This window comes from Dama dama, chromosome 30, assembly GCF_033118175.1.
Source record: "Dama dama isolate Ldn47 chromosome 30, ASM3311817v1, whole genome shotgun sequence".
NCBI classification, from domain to species: Eukaryota; Metazoa; Chordata; class Mammalia; order Artiodactyla; family Cervidae; genus Dama; species Dama dama.
Genome location: NC_083710.1, coordinates 35,152,362 through 35,171,883, shown reverse-complemented (window position 1 = coordinate 35,171,883; position 19,522 = coordinate 35,152,362). Strand labels below are relative to the sequence as shown.

The 19,522-nt window shown below is 46.2% G+C and overlaps 1 protein-coding gene across 2 annotated transcripts in view; it reads right to left on the bottom strand.

Annotated features, from left to right (window-relative positions):
- Positions 1-19,522, bottom strand: part of FLT1 (fms related receptor tyrosine kinase 1) — a 200,122-nt gene that overhangs the window by 36,642 nt on the left and 143,958 nt on the right. For both annotated transcript variants that reach the window (XM_061133717.1, XM_061133718.1), the window contains exons 16-17: positions 9,155-9,261; positions 4,013-4,145 (exon numbers count right to left, since the gene is read on the bottom strand). In XM_061133717.1, coding sequence (XP_060989700.1) covers positions 4,013-4,145; positions 9,155-9,261 — 240 coding nt within the window. The remainder of the gene's footprint in view (positions 1-4,012; positions 4,146-9,154; positions 9,262-19,522) is intronic.

Genomic DNA, 19,522 nt, shown 5'->3' with positions numbered 1-19,522 from the left:
CCCCAGATTTGTAAAAATTGGTGTGTCCTGATTAGCGGTTTATTCCTTGCTTTCGTAGGGTAAAAAAAAAGAACCCCTTTTCTTCTACATCACCTTCTATTGTCTCCTGTGAAAAGGGTCCTGAGCCTGAGACAGGTGACGAGCATCTTTGTCTTGGGTACCCGTCTGCAGACTCCTGCTTGTCTGGGGCAGGCAGCATCCTTTTCATCCCCACACCTCCAGCCCCCACGCATTCCCTTCTTTGTCAGCACAAAACACTTCCCATCTTCCAATGGGAAGGTGCCCTGTCGGACATGATCTTAACTTCTGTGAGTTGAGGACTTTGCCTTGACCTATGAGAACGGGCTCGTTCTCACTTGACTTCCTTCAGATTTTTCATTTATTCTCTTGGAAGCTGACTGTCGCCTCATAAAACAGCCTGAAGATCTTACAGGCTCTTTTATCATCTGATACATCGCAGTCCTCTGGCGGACCCACAATTCCAGTGTCAGGGGAGCCCTGCCACGCTGGACTTGATCTTGCTTGGTCCTTCTTTTCCCTTAAAATCCTCCTTGGTAAAAAAAAAAAAAAAAAAAAATCCTCCTTGGTGCTACCTGAATGCCACTAGCTAGCTTGGAAAAGTGCTGGGTCATTGTTATGGAATGGAATACTATTGGCATCTCCTCTGAGAGGGACTGGTTAGGGTCCCTGGACATGGGGGATGGTTGGAGGAGAGCAGGGCAGCCTGGAGCTGAGCCCTTCTTGGCATCCAGACTGGTCTTCCAGGAGGCAGAAGCAGCCCAGGCTCGAGCCATTCACCAGATTTCAAACATCCTGTGTACTTTCCCATGGTAGGTAATTCTGACTTTATCTTCCAATGGGAAGATCCCCTGTTTGACATCATCTCAACTTCTGTGATAAATACATAGGAGCTGAATTTTCTCCCAGGTTTGGTGAGGAATCACTAATAAAACAAGTTTCTTTAGTTCTGGATTCCAGGAATTTCAATGGTAGCAACACTCTGGACCCAAGCCCCAGCCCTGTCTGTCTCTCAGATGCTATCAATTCCAGCTTCTCTCACCAGGGCTGCGGGTCATAAGCCCTGGAAGACACAGCTGAAATCAGAAGCCATTTGGTCTGTGTGTTTCTCTATATTTGTAACTCATTATAACTCTCGCGTCAAACCAACTTTTCCTCTTCATCCATCCAGACATCATTTTGGTTACTTTCACTTGTCAGAGGCGACTTCAGATTGCTCTCTGTCATCTACTTGGCTTAAGAAACAGACACATCTTGGGCCTCTCTGCTCCCATAGAAGTGGGATGAGGCTTCCTCTGGCCCTTGGAGCCATACTTGGCACTGAAAAGCCGAGCTGATCTGTTTGACACACTTACTCTCACCCATCAGAGATACTCGCTTGCATATCAGCTGGATCTTTGCATCTGGTGACTCTGGGAGGGAAGAGAACTATAAGATCTCTAGCAAGGAGCATCTTCTGAAATGGGCTTATCTAAACCCACAGAGCCCTGGGGGGAATTCTGGTTCACGGTCTCCTTTGATGGGCCACCAAGGATCGTAGTGGTCCTAGGCCAAGGAATGAAGGAATGGGTCAGAAAGCTCTCACATCCTGTACAGAAGAAGCATGCCTGCTTGTGACTAATACCTCTGGAAAGCAGTGTGGCCTGAGAATGGCTTACAGTTCTGGGAAAATTATCACATGTTCCTGCCAAGGTCACCGGGGGCGGGGGGTCTGGGCTGGCTGCCATGTAATTTGGACTTACAGAAGGAACTCATCTGATGTACCACCTGCCCTGAACTACTCTCAAATTAGTTGATCTCCCCACTGTCCCCATCAGCAGCCATTGCTGGCTTTTGCCTGTCTTTCCAGCTTTTTTTTTTTTTTGCTGATTTTTTTTTTTTAACTGATTTCCAATTTTCTCCCCCAAGCCAAACAGCACGTATTCTTGGGGCCAAGTCTTCTTTCTCATATAAGGAGAAATAAAGGTGGAATCGAGCCCAAGAGAACGAGAAGAAAATCCCCCTGTCCCCTCCCCCTCCCCCCATACAGTCTGCATGTGGGGGAGGGGAGGCTTTGCGGCTGCATTTATAACAAGTGCTCTGCACCAAGTAACAAGCGCCACTGGCTCCACGATCTCTCTCCCTAGTTCCAAATACTAATGATTCTGGCACACACAGTGGGGAGTGGAAAACTTTCAGAAGCCACTGTCTGAGTATCTGGACCCGAGTCTTGGAGGCTCCTGTTGTTCTGTAGCTCCTAGGCTGAAGAGTAACGTGCATTGTGACCTCTGAGCTGGAGGGACTTGGGGTCTGAGCTGGAGGGAAAGCGTGTTACCTGGTGTTGACAGCATCCCTGTTACCAAGGAAACAACAATCTTCCCTTTCTGTCAGTGGAGCATACACATGAAAGAGAAGGGCTTTCTTCTCTGTGTTGGCCACTTCAGACACCCAGGGAAATTCAAAGTATGTAACTTATGGATTCGTGCGGTGGGGCCTTTTGATCTGCAGTTGTGCCAAGCACCAGCTCTTTCACCAAATACTTGGTTTCCCTGCACCTCCCCATTCTGAATTGTGTTCCAGGTCACCACTTCCTAATTTTTAAAAAAAATTTTATTTATTTTTATTTGGAGAATAATCGCTTTACAACGTTGTGTTGGCTTCTGCCATACATCAACATGAAGCAGCCATAGATGTACCCGTGTCCCCTCCTTCTTGAACCTTCCTCCGAGCCCCTACCGCATCCTGCTCCTCTCGGTTGTCACAGGGCATGAGGTTGAGCTCCCTGCGTCCTGTGGGAAGTTCCCACTTGTTGTCTGTTCCATACATGGTAATATATGGATTTCCAGCTGCTCTCAGTTTGCCCCACCCCTTCCTTTCCCTGCAGTGTCCACAAAGCTGTTCTCTGTCTGCAACTCCACTGCTGCCCTATGAACAGGTTCATACGTACCATCCTTCTAGATTCCATATATATGTGTTCATTCATGATATTTGGGTTTCCCTGACTCAGATGGTAAAGAATCTGCCCTCAATGCAGGAGACACGGGTTCCACCCCTGGGTTGGGAAGATCCCCTGGGGAAGGGAATGGCTACCCACTCCAGTATTCTTGCCTGGGAAAGCCCATGGACAGAGGAGCCTGGCAGACTAAAGTCCATGGGATCGGGGCTTCCCAGGCAGTGCAAGGGGTAAAGAACCCACCTGCCAATACAAGAGATGTAAGAGACGTGCTTTCAATCCTGGGTGAGGAAAATCCCCTGGAGGAGGACGTGGCAACCCACTCCAAAATTCTTGCTTGGAGAATCTCATGGACAGAGGAGCCTAGAGGGCTACAGTCCACAGAGTCGCAAAGAGTTGGACACAACTGAAGTGACTTAGCATATACGATACTTGTTTTTCTCTCTTTGACCTACTTCACTCTGTGTAACAGGCTCTTGGGTCATCCACCTCACTAGAACTGACGCATTCATTCCTTTTAATGGCTCAGTAATATTCCATCATATGTATGTACCACAACTTCTTTATCCATTCATCCATCGATGGACTTCTACATTGCTTCCACGTCTTGGCTTTTGTAAATAGTGCTGCGATGAACACTGGGGCACACGTTCACCACTTTCTCATCCACAGAAGTTTTGTTATTTAATAGTGCCTACAAGACGCAGCTGAAACTAATTGCTCCCTTCCCCTTCACTTTATCTGCTCTCACGTCCATGTCCTCCCTTTGAGGGGATGGACTCAAGCATCTTTGCATCCCTACCACTGAGATGGGTGTCAGCTGCTCGGTGAAGATGCCTGAAGACTGTTGAAAGAAGGGACAGGGGCTGCCTTGTCCCCTTGACCTGCTGTCTCACCATTCCAGAGAATTCTTTATTTCCATGTCCATCTCCCTTGCTGGTTTTTGAGCAACTAGAGTGTAGAACCCTGCACCTAGTTACTTCTGCTTCCCTCAGAGCACTGTGTTTTGTGGGCAGTGGGTGCTTGGTGCAGGTTTAGGAATCCAGGGAACAAATACATTACCCAGTTTAAGTCTCTCCCGGGCAAACTCCCACTTGCTGGCATCGTAAGGGAGCCGATCGCACTGCTCATCCAGGGGAACTTCATCCGGATCCATGATAATTGACAGGTAATCAGCTTTAATCTCAGAAGACGACTAAGGAATAAAGAGATCTCAGAGTCACCAACCAGGGAACAACTTAAACCCAGATATGTAATGTAAAATAATACTTGGCATCATCAGCTCCTATTTTGGTTCGTTGGGTTGAAACCACATGGTCAGGAGCAGGATGTGCCCTCTGCATGCACATAGATGCATCACAGGCGAGCATGAAATTTCCATCAAGCCACTCCTTACTCTTTTCACAACGTGTTTCTCTGGTACCCCCTCCACTGTCCTGTCTTGGATCAAACGCACTCAGATTCTGCAGTGACCTTAACGCTTTTTCTTAAACAGTGATCAGAAACTCCCTGGTGGCTCAGTGGTAGAAAATCCACCTGCCAGTTCAGGAGATGTGGGTTGGTCCCTGGGTGGGGAAGATCCCCTGGAGAAGGGAAGGGCAGCCCACTCCAGTATTCTCGCCTGGGAAATTCTATGAAGAGAGGAGCCTGGTGGGCTACAGTCTGTGGGGTCACAAAGAATGGGACAGGACTTAGCAGCTAACCACCATCAAGCAGTGATCACATAATAATCTTCTCTGAAAAAATGCAAAGTATTTTAATAAAATCATTCCAAACAATGACTATAAATAACTTTCCATGGTCATTCTCCAGGAATACGCGTGGCAGATGGGTCAGCAGTGGGTTGTGGCTTTTCTGCATCTGTAAGAAAGGCTAAAGTGGCCAAGTAAACCCAGGATCCCTGGGACAGTGGAGAAGTGCATTTCATATGAAGTGGTTAAAGACACCCAGAAGGCCCCTTGGTTGCTGCAGCAACCTGAAAAGGCTAGAGTGAGGTTAGAATAAGATTTACCTGGAGGAATTACAGAAAAAGGGTTCTGAGCTCAGAACTTAAACACCAAACAGTCAGCCCTTCTGAAAGAATAAAGGAATCCACCAGCAAGTAGGCGCCACAAATTTCCTGGTGACCAAAATTTTGTGAGTTCCTATTCAGATGGACTGGATTCATCTGAACTGTTTGAGTATTTACATTAAAATTCATGTAAAATGCAAGGTTATTCAGCACATTGCAAGTTTATATGTTTAGCATACATAGCTGTGACTCACAGGCAGGGAAAAGATGAAAAAGGAAAAATGTACAAAAAGAAAAAAGATTTGTCTTCAGTGAGAAATCGAAGTTAAGAAATAGTAAATATTTGCTATAAACAAAATTTAAAAAAAAATAGAAGTTGATTATTCCAAAGGCAAAGGGGTGAGACTTACACACAGCTATATTCCAAGTTCTTTTGGCCGCTGGTGTAATAAGATGTCAGATAAATAAGGTGACACCTATCATCTAGTACTTGTTTTATCTTGGCGATGCAAATGAAGCCCAGAACATACCCTTTATTTCAGCTCACATGTAAACGGATTTGCATTTAGTGTGTTAGGTTCACATTCATGGGTGATATACCCTGTTCATATTAATTAATTGTAGAATTGACTGCATTTCTATAGGCAGGACAGAAAAGAAGTATGCTTGCCCATAGAGGCTGGGTTTTGATAACTCTTGTCCAGAAGTTACTTCCACTTCATTTAAATGAGTTTAGGGCCCTTCCTTTCTGTGCATTTCCCTAAACAGGGTCAGAGTTGAGCAGAGAAGACAAACCTCCCCATCCACTCGACTTCACACCCGCCCACATTCTTTGGCCCTGGCTCACCCCGTCCTGGACTGTCACAGCTCACCTCATCCATCACTTGCAATCTGCCTCTTTCTCACAAAAATTATCACTGAAATGTGTGACAGATAGCTCAGGGCAGGAAGATTGCCTGGCCTCCACAATGGAGACAGATAGGGAGCACGTTTGTCATGAGCTGCGTTTGCCAGCATGGTAGACTGGAGGGGCGGGGGGGTGCACTTAAAGACACTCGGACGAGGCTGCAGGGCTGGACAGGGGTGTTCTTTCCCACACCAGGGTGCTGGGTGCTCATGAGTGGCATGGAGGGAGGAGCTTTATGACTCCAGCTCTCAGCGTGCACGATAGCCAAGGCCGTGAGACATGATCTCCAGGCTTCCAAGAGCCCAGGAAGTGCTGCAGCCCAGCCAGGGACAGCTTGGGTCCTGTGGGAGCTGAAAGAGGTGGGCAGGGGTAGTGACCGAGCCAGGGGAGCAGGCCACCGAAGACAGTCTGCCCACATGGCACCTGATCCTATGGTTTGTCTCAAGGCAGATGAGAGGAGATACCCAACAGACCTTCAGGAAGGGCTTTGAGACAAGCCTGATGGTAGAATCTCATTTGACCAATGCTTATTCTTTCAATTGACAAAAACACGGAGCACCCACTGGGTGCTAGGCATGGAAATTGCTTGGTCAGGTGCTTCAGAGCCCAGATGTGGAGGCCTGGGTTTGAATCAGAACCTACATATTACCTTGGGCAAGTTGCTTAACTTTATTAAGCCTAGTTTCCTTATCAGTAAGACAGTGTCAGTAGTGGTACTTATCTCATAGAGTTGCTATGAATATCATGCAAAATAGTCTATGAAAAGCTGTTCGAGAGGCCTGGTGTATAGTAAGCATGAATAAATATTAGCTTTAGTTGGCCTGTGCAGGGTGAGGATGAAAAGAGAAAATACAGTCCTTATCAGTGAGGAATTTACACAGCGGTTAGAGAAATCAGCTAGAGATATGTTTTTGATGCCTTGTTCCTCTTCGCCTTCCCAAACCAATTACTTCTCATATAGGTATTCTATCACTGAGATGGTCATTTCTTGCCTTCATCCTTTCTCATTGACATTCAAATTTTCTAACTTTTTAGACATACAGGGGACCTCTTCGATTGAGTCCCAGGGTGCCTTTCCAGTGTTATTTCCACTAAGCTCCCATATGCAAAGTACCCAAACATTTTCCCTAACCTGGAGAGTGGGCCAGAGTGAGGGTGGACTGTTTTTCTACTGCTTTCCTTCCAGCCGCAACCTTCAAAGTCTGTCTCTAAACGGAGCTCTCTCTGAAGTTTCTCTGCCTGCTCCTCCTTTGAACTCTGCAGTCTTTGTACCGCCCTTGCAGATTTGGCAGGTTCCGCTTTTGTTAGATGTGTTTTCCTATATGATGTACCTCCCCTTTCTAAATCCCGTTGTTTAACTTTTGCTTCCTTCGAAAGCAGTGGCTTTCCTTGTCCTGTCTTAAAGCCAGCCGCTCCAGGCAGCAAAAGCCTCAGGTTATTTATTCACCATGAAGGAGGGCCACCAGTTGACATACTAACACTGGAAAGTATACCTTCCTGGTTTTGAACAGCGAGTCTAAGGTCACACAACCTGGGTTCAAAACTCAGCTGCGACTCTAACTAGCTGAGTGACTCTAGGCAGGTTATTTTTAACCTCTCTGAGTCTCAGTTTCCCTCTCCTTAAAATGGGAATAATAATGTATTTATATCTTTGTGTTTTTCAAAGGACTAACTGAGATATGACATAAAGAGCTCCCCAAATGTGCCACAAACACTCAGCTCATAAAATGGTGAAAGTAATTTAAAGTGATTTTTAAAAAAATAATTAAAGCATAAGAGATGAGGAGCTTATTATGTTATGTAATGATTTTCTAATTCAAAGCTACTTAAAGATAACTGTTTTTTGATATATTTTTCTTCTATATATTATATTTCAATGTATTGTCTTTTAACAGCAACCAAAACTAGTCTCTATAAATTAAAAAATTTAAATAAAAATAATATAATCATTCTTAAAAAAAAAAAGACTTGCCTGTTAATAAGGACTAATACAGCTCTAGAAATTGAGGAGGTCTCTCCTTGGTACTTTACAAGTCCTGTTGATTTTATCTCCTAAATATCTCTTCAAGTCTAATCCTTTGGGCTCAGCAACTGTCATTTCTGACTTGGACTGCATTCTTCTATTCACTGGGTTCTTCTCTATTCAATCTTGTCCACTCTGGTCCTTTCTCCTCATACAGTCTGAAATCGTCTTTCCAGACACAGGTCTCTCACACTTACAATCACCTATCTTTGCTTAACCCCACCCCCGGCCCACCTGGCCAAGGCTTCCTCTTCTAAAACACGGAGGAAATTGCTTCTCGCAGCCTACGGGGCCTGCCTGACAGCCTCTCCTCTCCGGCCTCTCCTCGTCCATCAGCCCCACCTCTGCCCAGGTCAGTCTGTCCTCACCGCATCGCCTCTGCCTGCAGACTTCCCCTCCCTTACATGCTATGCAGTCGGCTGACTCTGGTCACGCTTGACGTCTGCCTGTGCTACAGTCAGTCTCTCCCCAGACTACACACAGCAGCCTCTCTGCACTGTCACCAGACAGCCCTACGCAGGGCCTGGCTTCTGCCCTGAGCGGGCACCTGGGGAATATTTAAGGCATGAATGAACGAATGAGTGTTGGCCCCCCCCACCCCAGTAAACTTTGGAGAAGCACAAGCTGTGCTAACAGGCCTAATGATAGGAATCTGATGTCTTGAATTCCACCCTGAGCCTCACACGCTGAAGGACTTAATTTTATCATGGGGCTCAGAGTATGGAACAGCAGACAGAGATAAGACAGAGGTGGGTCTTTATTTTGCCTTTTCCTTTTTGTCTCTTAGAAGAGAGTGAGATTAAGAAAATGAATATTTCTCAGATCTCATGTGGAATTTAAAGACTTCATTTTACACGGAAGATGTTCCTTCTGTGTGTGGGAAATAGTCATCTGTTCATTGTTCCAGCTTTTTTTTTTTTGAACACCCCATGTTAGGGTGAGATGTTTGTTTTCTGGATTTTCTTTTTTTTTGGCCATCAGACATACGAGATCTTTGTTCCCTGACCAGAGGTTGAACCCTTGCTCCCTGCAGTGGAAGCGTGGAGTCTTAACTGCTGGACAAACAGGGAAGTCCTGAGAGACAGTTTAATGATTCATCTGCCATGTTCACCTGTTCAGTGCCTGCTCTGGACATCAGGCATTTGGGGGAGCAGGCATTTTTTGGGGAAATCTAGCATGATGTCACTATACCAGCAGTGCCACTGGGCCTTGTGGCAGATTTTTGTCAAAAGGAGCATAGAATTTCATCTGAAATATTCTTACCCTTTTCAGTTTTCGGATAAAAAGTGTTAACAGGAGCCAGAAGAGGGTTGCAGCCACACAGGTGCATGTCAGAGTGATGAGCTCCAGGTTAGACTTGTCCGAGGTCCCTGGAGAGATAAAAACACCAAGAGGGCGCTAAACAGCAGCTCACAACCCCTGGGTCTGTGATTTGACAGAAAAAGGTCAGCGGCCCCCAAGTGCTTCATCACTGCGAACACAATCAGCTCCCAGCACAGAGCCTCTCACCTTCTGGGTCAGGCAGGGTTCATGCTATTATCGTCATAAACTCGCATGGAAATGAAAAGACTTTCCAGAAATGTTGCTGTGGAGTTTGCCAACAACTCCAGAAATAGTGAGTTAAAAATCAGAGGAGAAATTAAAAATGGGAAAAAAAATTAAGGCAGGAACAAGACCTCATTAAAGTGCTAAATCTGGATGATGTGAAATCTCCCTAATGGGTTTGAGAGGAAATTCTAAAGAAAAAGAAAAAAAAAGACATAAAAAGTCTCCTTGGGGAATCACAAACTTCTTCAAAGTAGACTTTAAAAATAAAAATAAAGCTCCAGGACTGTCACAATCACCCACTCACTCCTCTTGGAACAGTCAGGCCAACCCTCCGGGTTGGACCACTCACGTCTGGGGCTCTCATGTCTGAGGCTCCTCCTCAGGTGGAGCTGAGCCAAGGGATCTGCTGGAGCTGATTCTTCCCCATCACCTTGTTCCTCAGAATTGGAGATGAAAGCCGAGTACTGTTTCCCCATGACCAGAAAGAAAAGACCCAATGTATCCAAGAGAAACTTCCAGAAAGGATCCTCCTTGGGATTTAAAGGAATGCCCCAGTGAGCCAGGACCGAGGTTCCCTGCTTCTCGATGCCAGGGGACAGTGTCCTGGGAGCTCTAAAGGGATGCCCTTGTCCTTGACCTTCATTGGTGGTGGTGTAGTCACTAAGTCGTGTCTGACTCTTGCGACCCCATGGACTGTAGCCCACCAGGCTCCTCAGTCCATGGGATTTTCCAGGCAAGAACACTGGAGTGGGTTGCCATTTCCTTCTCCAGGGGATCTTCCCAACCCAGGAATTGAACCTGGGTCTCCTGCATTGCAGGCGGATTCTTTACCAACTGAGCTATGAAGGAAGCCCATTAAAGGGAGACAGAGACTTAGTATCAAGTGAGGCCAAGATCAAGTGAAACTTATTCCCTTTGGAAATGGTGAGGCAATTTCCTTTTGGGCCAGTGGTTCGATCCCTGGTTGGGGAACTAAAATCCTGCATGCTGTGTTCCATGGCACCTCCTGCCCTGCATCGCGCTCCCGCCACCCCGAAGAAATGGTGATGTGGATGATGGTATTTTCTATTGAGCACTTACTATACATCAAGTCCTCACACCTGCCCATGAAGCAGGGGGGCAAGAATATCCCCATTTCATGGATAAGGGCTTCACCTGGGGGGCAGGGGCTCTTGGTTTAACTTATTTATTTGACTGTGCTGGGTTTTAGTTGTAGCATCCGGGACCTTTGATCTTCCTTGTGGTATGTGGGATCTTGTTCCCTGACCAGGGATCGAACCCGGGGCCCTTGAACTTTTTGAGCACAGAGTCTGACCACTGGACCACCAGGGAAGTCCCTGGGCTCTTTGTTTTAATTCAGTGAAGACGTATTAAATCCGACTCCAGGCAAGGAGACGGGTAGGCAACTCGGGGAAAGCTGTCGCTACCAGGAGCTCACTTACAACCCAACCAGGAGGCTTAAGGCAAATGCAAAGAAATGAGGTGCAGGGGGTTTGGAGGCTGAGGGAGAGGTAACACTTGAAATGGATCTTGACCTCCAGGGGCGAAGGCAGGGGAAGGCACTATAGGCAGAGGGAAGGTGTAAGTGATGACCCAGAATTGGGAAATGGGAGGGCTCTGATGGAGGCGGGGCAAGAATTCTGAGCATCCCTGTGGTCTCAACTCAGTGCCGCAGGCAGCTGGAGCCAGTGCAGCTTCTCTGCCCGGAACAGGAGCAAATACATAAGCTAAAAACTGAAGCCTCTTTTCTCTTCTCCATTCAGCCACCATGTACGAACAGTCCCTATGGGCCACGGTCCCCGCCGCGGTGTGCCTTCTCATCCGGAGGGGACTCTGGCATTTCCTCTCTTTTCAGCCCACCCCCAGTTCCTGTTTATTCTGCTTCCATGGCTCATGAAAACCTCTCCTCCTGTCCTACCGCAGGATCACCACCTAAGTCAAGGCCCCTGCAATCCCCCTGAATGACCGCAGCAGCTTCCTAGCCTCAAGCCCCCAGTCTTGCCAAATCACAGATTCCATCCTGTTGTTCAGTTACTCGGTCATGTCTGACTCTTTGCGATGCTATGGATTGCAGCATGCCAGGCTTCCCTGTCCTTCATCATCTCCCAGAGTTTGCTCAAAATCATGTCCATTGAGTTGGTGACATCCCCCAACCGTCTCATCCTCAGCCGCCCCCTTCTCCTCCTGCCCTCAGTCTTTCCCAGCATCAGGGTCTTTTCCAGTGAGTCAGTTCTTTCCATCAGGTGGCCAAAGTATTGGAGCTTCAGCATCAGTCCTTCCGATGAGTATTCAGGAGTGATTTCCTTTACGATTGACTGGTTTGAACTCCTTGCTGTCTAAGGGACTCTCAAGAGTCTTCTCCATACCATAATTCAAAAATATTAATTCTTGAGTACTCAGCCTTCTTTATGGTCCAACTCTCACATCTGTACATGACTGCTGGAAAAACCATAGCTTTGACTATATAGACCTTTGTCAACAAGGTGATGGGGTTCCTTAAATTCCATCACTGCTGCCTGCCCCCAGCACTGTCATGAGAGAAACCCAAGCTCTTACATCCTGTCTGCCCAACCTCACCTGTTTCTTCAGTCTCATCTCCTGCAGCCCAACCATCGCCCCACATGCTCTATATCAAAATACTTGTAGTTTCATAACCAGTAGTTTCATAGACCAGCCCTTCCACCTCTGTGCTGCTGCCTTCACTGTTTCTCTACCAGGATATCAACTTCCCAGGGGTGAGGTCACACCTTACTCATTCTCATTGTCCCCACACACCATTGGGTAGATAAGTCATACTTTGATTTGTTTCTAGAGAGTTTCATGAAGCTTTCAAAGGGTTTAAGGACAAATTCCCATTCCCTTATATTCACCCAATAAGCATATAAAACATCACCTGAGTCCCCGGCTCTGCTCTGGGGGCTGGCATGTGGTGGTAAATGAAGGGGCATGGAAAGGAGCTCATGCTCTGGTGTTCAGGTATGAACTGACAGGTGTGTTCAGAGCTCTGAGTGAAGCAGCAGAAGGTGGTTCTCGTTCACAGTGATGCCTCCGGTGCGGAGGACACTGCCTGGCACATGGTAGGCAGGCATCCTGAAAGTGTTGGTTGAATGAGTCAACTTGGCTTCATTTGCTGCTCTGGCAGCTTGGGGTTATTCGTCCCTGAACCTCATGAGATCAACTGAGAAATTTCCAGGCATGACCCCCTCTTCTCTCAGTATGGGTCCTCCCAGTGGGAAGACAGTAAGTCCAAGTTAATAAATTTGGGTTTCCTTGGGTTTCCCAGGTGGCACTAGTGGTAAAGAATCCCCCTGCAATGCTGGAGATGCAGAGACACAGGTTCAATCCCTGGGTCCGGAAAATCTCCTAGAGAAGGAAATGGCGACCCACTCCAGTATTCTTGCCTAGAGAATCCCATGGACAGAGGAGTCTGGTGGGTTGCAGTTCAGGGGGTCGCAAAGAGTTGGACACGACTGAACAACTGAGCACATATGAGCCCCTGAGGTGAGAGATTTAATGTCTCCTTGCAGTATTCACACACACACACACACACACACTCGTGTCTTTGCTTATGCTGCAGATATGTTTTGTGAAACCAAAAACCAGACTGGGACCTGCTCGGGGCACAGTGGCTTTTGGCTGCTGGAGGAGCCGAGAACATCTTGGGACTGGGCAAGGTCTGCATACAGTCTCTGCAAGGACTGACCTGGAGAGACCCCGCCCACGGTGGGAACTTTCCCACGGCATTCCCAGGGGCAGGAAGTTGACCCCCGAAGTAATTCCACAGTCCTTACTCAGGCAGATTCCTTGCAGTGGGACTGAAGATGTCCGGGTGCACTTAGGCATTTAAGGAATCAGCTCATTAAAAACATCTTCGATGAACACTGGTTAGAAGGGGAAGATCTATTTTAATACTCTGTTACTGTTTTTTGAAAACTGAATTCATTTTGTGAGACGTGGTATCTGGGCTCTGCCTCTGTCTTGTCCGGTAACTTGATTTCCATCTTCACTTGGAAAGTAACCATGAGGGTTGTCCGCTGTAGGCTGACCTAATTCAGCAGCATCTCTTCCCATCCGCTGTCGGCTGTGTTTTCAGGGGTCAGACATCCACACACTGGCCTGCCTTGGACCCAGCTTCACCTCGCTGGTGTCGGCTGATGAACTTGGTGCATGAAAGAGCCCAGCTGTACACGGCGGGCGTAGGAGGCGGGGGAACATGGGTGGATTTGACAATAACGGGACTTGGCGCTGGATCTCAGGGCCATCCATCCTGTCTGATGGGTGTGAGAGTGCCGCGTGGATGTGGTACGAGGGTGTTTTTATGTGGGATGATGACAAGAAGGTGACCGATTCAAAGAGGTCAGGTATTTTTACCTCTTATTTCAGATTGCAGACCAGGCTGCCCAGAACGTGCCATGTCAGTTACCCCCCCGGGCTTCGTCCCGTCCCTGCTGGGGTAGGAAGGGCAGGAGGGGGTAGGGCTGAGTTCTGAAGGTGGCATGTCTTGTCTAGAGTCTGCAGAGCTTGGCTGTGTCCTGCCATCCTGCCCTGAGCCTTTCTGACGGAGGTGGGCGGCGCTGTCTGCATGAGACCCGGGCTGTGTGACATGGCAGCATGACCCCGGCCGGGACACGTGGCTCTTTGTGGCCCCAGACTGCCTGAGTGAACGGGCAGCAGAACCAGGCAGCTCAGCTCATGCGGTGTAGCTGGGTGGTGCCTCCCAAGAAGTGAGGGCAACTCCCCAGCAAGAGGCCAGGGCCCCGGCCCCAGGCCTGCCTTGACTGCAGAGAAGGAAGTCTTTCTCTGACCCTGCACACAGCTGTGAGTATGACCGGGGACTCTGTGCACCAGCCCCATCCCTAAAGTGTGGACGTGGCAACAGCGCCCCACCTCACAGGGGAGATGGATAAAACTAGGTGTTATTTTGGAGGCTTCACTCTCCTTTACTTTTAAAAAAATCCTCTTATTACTTTTTGTTTTTATTTATTTTTTATTTTTGGCCCTGCTATGTGGCATGCGGACTTCCCTGGTAGCTCAGACAGTAAAGAATCTGCCTGATGCGGGAGACACAGGTTTGATCCCAGGGTGGAGAAGATTCCCTGGAGAAGAGAATGGCTACCCACTCCAGTATTCTTGCCTTCACACACACACACACACACACACACACGCACACACACACGCACACACACACTGCAGAATGTTAGTTCCCTGACCAGGGATCGAACCCATGCCCCCTGCATTGGAGCATACAGTCTTAACCACTGGACCACCAGGGAAGTCCTCCTCTTATTACTTTTTTGCAACATAATTTTTTTTTTCATCCAAACATATTGTGTAAAACACAATTTGCTTTTCCTTCTAAAACTAATCAGACTTTGACCCAAGTACTGACCATTTTCTGTAAACCACTGAGTTACTTTCCCTGAGAAACTGACCTGACACCCAGTATGGCTTAGGAGTTATTCTCTGGTTCTGGTGTTGTTCTAATTTGAGGGACCCGTTTATGTGGGTTTATTGCCCATTATGCTATTGGGACATCAAGAGAAGGGTGTTTCTTGTTCACTCTGCATCTCAAGCACTGGCCTAGTGAAAGACTCAATAAAATGTTTATATATGGATAAAAAGAAAATCAATCAATACACCTGAACCTGGCTGCCCATGGGAGTAAATTAAGCAAGGCTAGCTCCTTTGACCTACAAATCAGTAACCAGTAATCCAGTTATCCTTATTGTATAATTTCTCTAAGGCTGATTGGACATTTAGATTGACTGTCATACTGATTATGAGGGCTTCCCTGGTAGTACAACACAAAAGAATCCACCTGCCAATGCAGGAGAAGCAGGAGATGTGGGTTCGATCCCTGGGTTGGGAAGATCCCTGGAGGAGGGCATGGCAACCCACTCCTGTATTCTTGCCTGGAGAATCCCATGGACAGAGGAGCCTGGTGGGCTTCAGTCCATGGGGTCGCAGAGTCAGACACGGCTGAAGCGACTGAACACACACACACATACACACACACACGCTTACTTTAGGTATACATACGAATTACGAAGCCTTATATGTATACTACGTAGTTTGGTATACAGACACCAACTTGGAAAGTGAGGTGTGGACATACTGTATTTGGATTAAATTTGAAGTATATTTCAAGAGGAACTTTAGGTAAAGATACTTAAAGTTGCTATTCTATCAGTTCTGTAACACATTTTTATCACAGTAAGTTAAAGCCTTAGGTCAAATAGGAATTTTGTGGCCTGGAACACCATTTGTGTGACTTACTGGCTAAGTCTAGAAAAAGTATAATACAGCAAGTTTTGTCGAAATGGAATTCACTTTATCATATTAACAAAAAAGCATGCATGCTAAGTTGCTTCAGTTGTGTCCAACTCTGTGTGACCCTCTGGACTGTAGCCTGCCATTCTCCTCATATATTTGAGAAGTTTTTATCATATGCCATATGCACTGTTAAGTTTGTTAATCCTTCCAGCAACCCTATACGGTTGGCATGCCATAATTCACACCCATTTTGCCGATGAGTAAACTGAGGCTCCAGGAGGGACGTCATCTGTCTAGGGTTGCATGGCTCATGGGTAGGGATGCACCTGACTTCAGATCAGGGCCTCTTCCCCACCAGGTGGAGGGGCAGGCGAGCAGACTGGTTAAACAGAGATCCAGTTCTCAGCGCCACCACTTCCCAGCTTCATAACCCTAGACAGAGCCCTCATCCTCTTGGGGCCTCAGATTCTCACTTGTAAGAAAAAAATCCCTCCTTGGATTGTTGCAAAAGCGAAGAAGACTGATGCATATTATGTGCTTAAAATGGTGCACTGCACGGTCAACAAGCGTGAGATGTTCTAACTGAATTCCAGCACCATTTTTTGCATTCTCGATCAAGGCCAGCTTTATGTCATTGTTTAGGTTTCAGTACAAAGGCACGCACAACCCGCCCCCAGCCCTCCCGGGTGAAATTAGGGAGCTGCCAGCTCAACTCTCTCTCCCCTCTCCTGGGGAAACCCATGAGAGGAGTGACAGTTGTCACCAACATCTCCACGTGAATTGGTTTATCACATTTATCACATGTGATTAGTTTATCTCCTAGTGCGAGGAGAGCCAGGGCAGAGAGTTGTGTCAGAGGTCAGAGGAGGCTCAGAAGGATGGAGGGGAGAGGCTGGTCCCTAAGACGAGTCTGTTCCAAGCTTTTCATTCTCTTTACACTTGGGACTTGGTCAAGGAACATAGCGTATCCTTCCTGCCGTGTGCATCCTTTCCTGAAACGTGTCACTGTGAGGTTATTGTGGCACAAAATTCACAAACCACACCTGTTTGCATCCATCAGTCATCCTCAAAAAATATTACAGGGGCTTCCCTGGTGGTCCAGTGGTTAAGAATCCACCTTGCAAGGCCAGGGATGTGGGTTTGATTCCTCGTCAGGGAACTAAGATCCCACATGCTGCCAGAGCAGCTACTGAGCCCCCGTGCTGCAAAGAAGACCTGACACAAGCCAACAAAATAAATACGCTTTTAACAAATGTTAAAAATGGTAGCTATTCTTCAAGTTGTTTTCTCTTGCATAATTATAAATGCTATTGTTATGCTTTGCTATTATTTCAATAGCAAAGCCTAAATGTGTTAGAAGAATGTGTGTATATGTATATTGGGTTGGCCCAAAAGCTCAAGTTTTTCTGTGACACTGTATAAAAACCAGAACAAATTTTTTTGGCCAACCCAATACACACACACACACACACACACACACACACACACACACACAGTAGTTATTACTTGTAATAATAAAGTTTATTTTAAATCCTCACATGAAAACGTGCCACCCTTGCATTGTAACAGTCCCGTTGAGTTCCATGGACTATGGAGGGCTGTTAATTTCAGAAATTATTTTGGTTAGTAACAGTTTTATTGTTTTTAATATTAGCACTTCCCCTTTGAGCACTCCACATGTGCTCCTGGGCAGTCCAAACCAAACAAGACCTGTGATTATTTAAAGAAGCCACTTTGATTCCCCAGTCCGCTCATCCTTTTCAGATACAAAAATAACACATTGTTTTATCTAGGAGTATAAGAATCCTTTTTCAAAGGAAATAAAAAGAGCAGACAGTTTCCTTCCTGGCTAATGCGTGAACCTCTTTCAATCTGTTAAACATAGCCACAGACACAACTTATTTGCCCTGCTTCACTTCCTAAACTCAACCTGACAAGATATAGGTCAGGGGGGAGGGTCTAGGTTGCATATATTAGGAAGCCAAGTCTGCAGCTTGATGCACCTAATTCATAGCCAGCAGAGAGAGAAGAAGTGATTTAGACTCCAGAAGCAAGAATCTCATTTCAGTGATGAAATTACTAAGCAGGTACCACCTTTAATTGTTCTGAACAGCATCCAAGGATCAAATTTTTATTCAATGAGCCCAGAGTACTTCTATTCAAGATACTGCATCTAATTTGTAAGGCCCACGTAATATCAACTTTCAGAAATTCTTCCTATTCAAGATTATCTTCTTCTAGGGAACTGAAACCTGTGTCCTTGAAATGTTGCCACCATCTCCCTCCCTTGGTTCTGGTTCTCTTTTCTGGAGTGTTAAAGAGGAAGGCCAGTGTCTCCTCTGTCTGATAATGCCTTAAATATTTGAAGAAAACAGTCATGTCACCCCCTCTCCCCAAGTTGACTCATTTTTAGACTAAACATCCTCCTTTCCTTGCGCTGCCTTATCATTACCCTATTAGGATATGGCTTCATCTGTTTATGCTTCTCTTAGAAATGGGTGTGGATATTTCAGGTGTGGTTTGATGATGGCTGATCAGGTAATTTCTCAGCTAACCATGATTTTTCAGCAGAGAGGCTAGATATAGCAGTCACTCTGAGAGCAGGAAAAAAGCTGCAAAAAGAGAGCAAAGCAGGAGGAAAGAGAACTATAAAAAGCAGACATAAGGACTCAAAAAAGCATGCCTGTTGGGGGCAATTATGGGTGAAAGTAAGAAGCCATATACAGAGTAGCTGCAGCTACCTTGTAAATTATACCATTTCTCTAAGTGATATTGAAGATTGATGCCCCATAAGGAAAAAGAGGTCATGAATCAAAAGGACCAATTCCTCAGGGTGTGGGAGGAATCAGTTCTGACCCCACCTAAAGGCTAAATGATTTGCATCAACTCTCCCCCTGAAATTACCTAAAACAACTGGGTATTTTCAAAAATCTTCATAAAAGTTTAAAACAGTCTGACACAATGGGCCCAAATATGCATGAAAGTGGAAATGAAGTAGGGTTGAGTAGGATTGTGAAGGCATTTATACTCTGAGGGTTTTTACAGAACCTTTTAGACAGCAGATTCAGTTTTGATGGCTTCCCAGAGTGTGGGGGACTGGAGACCACACTCAAGGTCCTCACAGGGGACGGATATCGGGTAGAAAATCCTACTTGTAAGGCCGGCATGCCAGAAAACAACCCCCCTCAGGGTAAAAGTGGAGTTACCTACCTCTAAATGAAAACTGACTGCATAAACAAAAATAATACTATGTGGCTATAAGCAGATGGGATTAGCAGATGCAAACTATTACATGTAGAATGGATAAATAACAAGGGCCTATTGTATAGCACATGGGACTATATTCAATATTCTGTGATAAAACGTAATGGAAAGAATTTGAAAAAGAATGTGTGTCTATGTAAAACTGAATCACTTTGCCATATAGTAGGAATTAACACAACATTGTAAATCTACTGTGCTTCAACAGAATAAAATGTTTTAAAAAGTAACCAGTTCCTCAGAGAAGTCAATGGACTAGCCAATAGGAAATGTTGAGAATTATTTAGACTTTGTCACTGTCAAGGGTGATATGGATGTGGGAGGTCCAGAATTACACATAACTCTCTGTCTTCTTTCCTGCCTCACTCACTTGGCCAGTCCAACATCCTGCAAGGCTTTGTTCAAAGGTCAAGTCACTCTCCCTATGGTTTTCGGCCTCTATGTGGTCTGTTTACTACCAATTAGTCTATTTTACCTGTAGGAGGCGCTCAAAACGTCTATTGATCTGGTTCTAGTGGTTTCATGTCCCCCTTAATCACCTTTCAATGA